Source organism: Anneissia japonica, unplaced genomic scaffold (assembly GCF_011630105.1).
Source record: "Anneissia japonica isolate Jap-2015-1 unplaced genomic scaffold, ASM1163010v1 scaffold466_len1169948_cov191, whole genome shotgun sequence".
NCBI lineage: Eukaryota > Metazoa > Echinodermata > Crinoidea > Comatulida > Comatulidae > Anneissia > Anneissia japonica.
Window position 1 is genome coordinate 302,390 of NW_022689540.1, and position 7,241 is coordinate 309,630.

The 7,241-nt window shown below is 34.9% G+C and overlaps 1 protein-coding gene across 3 annotated transcripts in view; it reads left to right on the forward strand.

Moving 5' to 3' along the window:
- LOC117125083 (ELL-associated factor 2-like) overlaps positions 1–6,360 on the forward strand; it is a 7,053-nt gene extending 693 nt beyond the window's left edge. For all 3 annotated transcript variants that reach the window (XM_033271487.1, XM_033271471.1, XM_033271479.1), the window contains exons 2-8: positions 2,570–2,728; positions 3,158–3,252; positions 3,905–4,041; positions 4,291–4,427; positions 5,342–5,554; positions 5,796–5,861; positions 6,087–6,360. In XM_033271487.1, the coding sequence (XP_033127378.1) occupies positions 2,617–2,728; positions 3,158–3,252; positions 3,905–4,041; positions 4,291–4,427; positions 5,342–5,554; positions 5,796–5,861; positions 6,087–6,130 (804 nt within the window). In that variant the 5' untranslated portion in view covers positions 2,570–2,616 and the 3' untranslated portion in view covers positions 6,131–6,360. The remainder of the gene's footprint in view (positions 1–2,569; positions 2,729–3,157; positions 3,253–3,904; positions 4,042–4,290; positions 4,428–5,341; positions 5,555–5,795; positions 5,862–6,086) is intronic.
- The last annotated feature ends 881 nt before the right edge of the window (positions 6,361–7,241 follow it).

The window sequence follows — 7,241 nt, forward strand, 5'->3', positions numbered from 1 at the left end:
TTGTTTTTTGGGTCACAGACCGACAAAAATATTAAGAAATATTTTTGCCCCGTCTTAATATTTTGTTGTAAATGAATATTACTTTTTGTCACAAAAACTAATAAAATATGTTAAGTTCTCCAATTTAAAATAAAAATGACTGGCATAAATGGCAGTTTGTTAGTTTCTAGAGGCTTTGAAAAAACATGACATTTTCATATTTTTTATATTTTCAAAATTATGTAATTTCAAATTCCTATATATTTTTTTACATCCACACAAGAAAAGTTACATCAATGAATCCTAAAAATTCATTTTTTAAGCTTTAGTTTGATATAAAACTTGTTTACATTCCTCAAAGTTGAAAATTTGCTAAATCTGAAAAAAAGTCATGGAATTGCCCATATCCAGATCCAAACCGGTTAATTCTGGAGTTTTTAATTTTATCCTTATAAGGCTTATATAATCAAACTTTACTGGTTGATTCTTCCAGAATTTGTTTAAACAAATTTCAAACGAATAGAGGGAGGTTGCTATCACAACTTTGTTCGGAAGAGCGTTCCAGCTGTCAAAAATACGATTGTTGAAACAAAACTTTCGCATGTCGATGCATGATTGGTCTTTTAATAATTTAAGTAAATGTCCACGAGTTCTATCAAAAGTACTTAGGGCCTACTAGGTGCAAAAAACTTAATACAGAATTATCATATTTATTATTTAAGAGTTTCGATCATATCACCTCTATACCTTCTAAATATGCAAGTGTAGGTAAACTTTAGAGTGTGGAGTCTGGATAGCTCAGGCCCTTGAGTTTAGAATAAGACTTTTAGCCCTACGCTGGACACTCTCGATAAGATCTATATGTTTTTCTAAATGAGGACACCAAACCGCAACACTAAACTCAAGATGCGGTCTAACAAAAGCCTTATATAATGACAAAAATACATCAGGTTCCATGTAAGTGAAAACACGCCTAATAAATCCCATTAATCTATTGGCTTTGTTAACCTTTCCATGAATGTGAGCATCAAATGATAATTTACAGTCAATAGTGACACCATGTCCTTTTCAGATACCACATGCTCTAAGTTATGGGTACTATTAGGATCTAAAGCATAGTCATATTGTACATTGATTCATTTCTCCTTCTCAATGGTAGAATTTTACATTTCTGACTATTAAATTCAAGCTGCCAGGTCAATGACCATTTTTGCAGTTGCTCTAAATCATCCTGCAACTGTACATAATCCCTATATGTTGATACATCCCTTCCTATATAATTTAATAGTGTCATCAGCAAATAAACACATCTCTGAACTAACAGAGTTAGGCATATCATTTATGTAAAAAACAATAACTAGCCCATGCCCAAGCCAACATAGTTGGCAACTTGTACGGATTGACTGTGAGAATCACAGGTAACTTATCACTTGCCAGTTTTTACTACGGATGAACAAAAACTCGCATATTTCAAGGTTACTCATGGATCAAAATTTTTAAACTAATAAATAATGATTTGCGAATGGCATAGGCCTATACAGTATATGCAATAAATATATCATTTGCCATTCATCTGTAGTGTTTATAGTGTAGTAAAGAAGAGTAAGCCTAGGTTATAGTGCAAGACCAGTACCCTCGAAATTGGAATGGTAAACAAACGACGCCCTTACAAGTTTTCATTATTATTATTATGTACGTTTGCTGCCGTCAGTGTGCTTTTATTACCCAGTAATGCACCGTGCATGGTTTGTTTTTATTTTTCTGTTTTCCACATGAAAGTATGCGCATGGTCTGCACATCTTGATTCATGAATAAAATGAGTCCGTAAAAAATGTTTACATACATACTCATAATTTAGTGTCCAAGATCAATCAAATCAGTAATGAAAATACCCAGATTGAGCAAGCTTCAAGGGGATTCTCCCCCACCCTCGGTGCCCCCATCCCCCCGCCAGTGGCTGCGAGTTCTCACTGAGTTTTTTTCGGGAAAAGTTGGCAACTATGAGCCAAGCCAAGTTTGGTGTGAAATATAATAGAATATAGGCCTAGCCTACCTTTGTATTCAATCAAACATTTATGTTTGCATCAAAGAGCATTATCTATTTTGATAGTAAAACTAGCCTAGTCCTAGTTAAAAGATTTTAATACAGTAGGAATAAAATTTATTAATTCAAGATTGTTGAGGCGTCGAAAGTATAACAAAGGGTGCAATTACAGTAGTAGTAGTTGAGTAGTGTCAGAGCCATAGCACTTTAAGTTTAGTATTTCAAAAATTAGATTTCGTTTTGGTAGACAACTGTAGTACAGTATAAAGAAGTACCGGTATTTCATATTAGATTTTGTTTTATTACTACGCCAATGTAGGCATGAATAGATGTCAGTACGAACCAGTTAGCCAATGTTGGGCGTGAGGTGACCTAAATTATTTGGGTACACATTCATCAAAATATGTTCGAGTTAGCATAGGTACAAGTTAGCCGACACCCAGGTAATTTGACCATACATAATATATGTCTGTAATACATAATATATGTATGTAAGTAATGAAATTCTGACTACCTGACCAAATGTGCAATCATTTTATTTTTCAGGAAATTGCATGTGAGGAGAATGTGTGAGTGGTATTAGCAAGGTTACAATGGCAGATCGGCCAGAATCAATTCTACAATTATTTGGAAATAAAACACATTCGCTGAAACTTGGGAAAAGTTTTGAAAAATCATCAGGAGAAGTCTATCACAAATTGAAGTGTAAGTTTAAGACATATCCAGCAAACGTATTCCTGAATTCTTAGAAGTAAATCGTCTCTAGTAACTTTGAAGTAACTTGGTAATACAAAGAGCATCTTTATAGGCACTACCAAGGGCTTACAACAACCAAACTCTACTTCAAAGCATACTTACTCGTCTGAACATTTGATCAATAGAATATAAAATATTCATATTATGTGATGCTTTTAAACAAATAATTGGCTTTGTTAATCTTACAATAAACTTACCTGCATTTTGTGAAAAAGTATTCCAAACCAAGTAGAAAAAGGAGTGAAAATTACCCCTCAAGAGTGCTGGCTCTACTCTGCCTTGCGCTAATTAGATCCTCAGACAATGAACAATGAAGTGTTTGTAATTAATAGTTTTTATTGATAATTTCTCATTTTGTGTGTTTTATTCAAAATCTAGATGACTTTAAACCAGCCTCGATTGATTGCTCTCAGGAAGCTAGTCTACAAGTGGAAGAAAGCAATAAAGTGACAGTAACACTTAACAATTTTGAGGTCAGTTTCCCATAAGTAACTTTTGGGCTCATCACTGAATGGAATTTTTTTCTCTACACATTCATATTCCAATTCATTAATCAATTAATTCATATTGCAAATTATATTTAGTACTTTTATTTACACAAGTTAGTTTATTTCAATTTGATAGTATATATTATATTGTACAGTACATTATAAATTAATGAACCTACTGTAATAATGGAATATGTTGGCCATTTATAGCACAATACAAACACAAACTATTTGCACTGTACATTATCAGGCCTGGTTTCTATATAAATCGCTACACATTCGCTATCCTTGCACTGCGTAGCTGTCCCTGCCGCAGTCGAGAATGCTTCCTGATTCAGCTGACCAATCAGTGTCGCCAAAGGAGTCGGTGATAGCGTGTAGCGATTTTTGTGGAAACTAGGCTATACTCCGCAGTGGTGGATCCAGGAATGCGAAGTTGGTTGGGTCAACCTTGAATCTGCCACTGCTCCCAGCATTGGATAAACACCTACTAGTTCCCTGGTTGAATAATGTTGCAGTTAGTACCCAGAATCCTTCATACACCATATTTAACCAATCAAGGAGGCATGCAAAAGCAACTTCCCAACTTGAATAAACATTTCTTTATTGATTATAAATGTATTGTTTGTTGCTACAGGGTTCAGTGACTAGTCACACTCTATATCAAGGTTCTAAAGCCCCCAATCCAAAAGAGTGTGTACTGATATTTGATCATGCTACCGGACAGTTTACATTAGAAAGGTTAAGCAGTAGTATTACGGTCAAGAAACAAAGGTATGTTGTCTCATATGTGTTGCTCTATTATTTATTATTGTTGGCCATAGTAATGTATTGTAATGTATAAATTTGCTATAGCACTTACACTAAGTTCCACCCTTTAATCCTAATAAGGACACTCAGTGTATAAATAACTCTGCAATGTGGGAGAGGTTCCCCAATATGGAAAAAACACACAACCCAAACCAAATGACCTATTGTAAGATATAAAATGTAATATGTTGATGATTATTTGTACTAATCTAGGATTGATGGCACTAGCAAAGCACACCTGTACCCAAGACAAAGAGTACCGCCTGTTGGTCCCACTAAATCATCCTCAAAGAAGAAAGATAAAAAAGATGTTACAAGTCAACAGATATCAAAGGAAGATGTAGAAAAAGGTCAGTCAGTATTAACTTTAAAAAAAATATATTTACAGTTCAAAGGATCCAGGAGGCAAAAGAAAAAAAAAATTGAGCAGCATTTCTTATTAAACATGAGTCTGTTTTGTTTCCTGTTTATTTACAGTTCACTCTCCAATTCAAGATCTGAAAATCCGGGGTGGTCTTGGGGTTTGGTCCCCACGTAGAGGGTTAGATTTGTTATTTGATTCTTTGAAAAAGTGGTTTCGAATTAGAAGGATCTCGAATTGCCTTACGCTGACTTCAGATACCAAAAAGCATTAAATAACTACAATTACTGAACAGGACAACTGGACCTTTTGCATTTAATCTTAAATCATTAGGATCTCAAATTGGCTTACGCTGACTTCAGATACCAAAAAGCATTAAATAACTACAATTACTGAACAGGACAACTGGACCTTTTGCATTTAATCTTAAATCATTTCTTCTATTGACGATTCATGTGCTCAATTCAATGGACCTTTCTACTAAGCCCGCCCTTTGGATATTGTTGCTAAGGTCCCCACAAAATGACAGTGTATAATCATAAGCAATTTGTGGGACAACATGTGTGTTTGGCCCTGTTCTGATTTGTCAGTAAGGAGCTTAAGATTTGTTCGACGATGCGACGTTAGAACATAGATTTTGCCAAATTGCATTCCAGAATCTATTCGACGAGGTGACCTTAACATTCTCACATGCGCAGATGACTTTTAGTGACGTCATTACCTTCTACGTCCTACTGTCGTCTTGCAATCGAAAGCTCCCTAATTTTAAATTTGGTTAACACTCCAGAATGTTTCATTTTTCAAGAAGCAAGTTAACAGTATCTGTGGACATACTGCTTAAAAAATACTCATGATTAAACAATGTTGCATTTTTTATTTTATCTTGTTTGATTTATATTCCAGTTGAAGCAGCATTAGCAAGATGTTCACCGATACCAGTTAAACAAGTATCCACCGAATCCATGGCAAGCAGTGGTTCAAGTAGCGCTGAATCATCAGACAGTAGCAGTGAATCTGAAGAAAGTGGCGATGAATGTGCCGCTAAGACGCCACCGCGAGAATCACTGCCACCTGCTTCGAAGAAGCCAAAATTGTCACTAAGTGGCAGCCCAAAAGGTAAAACTAAAATTAACACAAGATCATACTACCTGGGTGGTGAGGAACTATCATAGAAAAAGTGCTTTTCCCTGTCCATAAAATAAACAGTAAGGGAAAAATTACAAACACTTAGACAATCGCTCCCACAAATTTATTACCCCAGGACACAAATACTATTGACGGGGAGAGATGGCTTAGTGGGTCGCTCCCATAAATTTATTATCAGAATTATTAATATGTTTGGTGTTATTCAATGCAGGGTCAAGTTCCGTACACAATTCAAGGCAAGTAAACTCATCGAATACCATACTGATGGACCAACTATGTAAGTTGCTAATATCTATTTATATCTTCTTTTTTTTCACTCACCAACACCACATAGAATTTGCCATTTATAGGAGGGAAAACACACTCAAATAAAAATCAATAGAAAAGCCACTCTTAAATTAGTTGTTTCTAGTATAAGTACATGGGTTGTTGGATGAGGAAATAAAAAAAAATGTAAACACTCTTGAAGATAAATTAGTTTTTTATTTTTCTTTGTATTAAGGTGAGGATTTGCAATTAAGCGAGTCGAGTAGTGACAGCGACTGAGACTCAAGACGTTGCAGGGACTAAATCTTGCAGAATTGACAGCCAGTATGTACAGTTTGCCAAGACCTAGCACAGTTACATCATGGACCATAGTAACATGATCTATATGTAAAAAACACAACTTATTAAGCTAAAGATTGAATCTAAATGCTAATAGTAACAGTGAACAAGTCTACATACAACAGTAGTCAGTTAATAAATTTACAAGTCAGCTTTTTAGCTTTAACATATGCTATAGAAATTTTATTTATTATTCTGAATATTATGCTGAACTAGCAAAGACTATTAGACTCTGTCCACACTATCAAATGTAGCCTAGCGTTCTCCAAGGATTTTATGTTTTGAAATTTAAGTGATCCTTTAAAACCTTAGTTAGCCTTAACGTGTAATTCGCAGGTCGAAGACTATCATGCATAACTAACCATGCCGTAGATGTGCAGGGGCTTAGGCCTAACATTTGTCAAAAAATCTCAAATTATAATTTCCAATCAATTTTGATGGTCTTTACAAGGGACGGCCGCAATTAACATCTCGACGACATTTGATTGACAGATAAACCGACTAATCAACGAGCGTCATTTAGTCATGTGATCAAAAACTTTTTCTCCGACATTTTAATTTCCTTAGACAGCTGGTTCAAACGCAAAACATACGTGAGCCTAGGCCTAGATGTCCATGCTTGGTTACAGTATGGAGGTATTATTGAGATCACTCGAAAAAGCCAGGAGCAAAGCTGCCGCAGCGCATGAAGGGCGTTTGCGCGATGCCTTTGAAGTCTGGTGTGTTCCCCGCTATCAAATGCTCAGCAGGCTTAGTTTACAAAAAAAATTAAACATGGAAAAATGGAGAGCACCTTCTTTTCTCAATGCGCACTACATACAGTCAATCACTATGGCTGCGCAATTGTTTCCATTTTGAAGCTGATACATTTATCTCATGAAATATCAAACATATTCATATTTTCTACAAAAAAGAATTTCAAATTTAATGAAACATTTACATGAGCATTGAAAATTTAGTATATTTGAACATCAATTTCCATAAATTGGATAAAATTCGATAATTCTAATTTTAACAAATATTAATTAATAAATAACTGAGGATTATAATA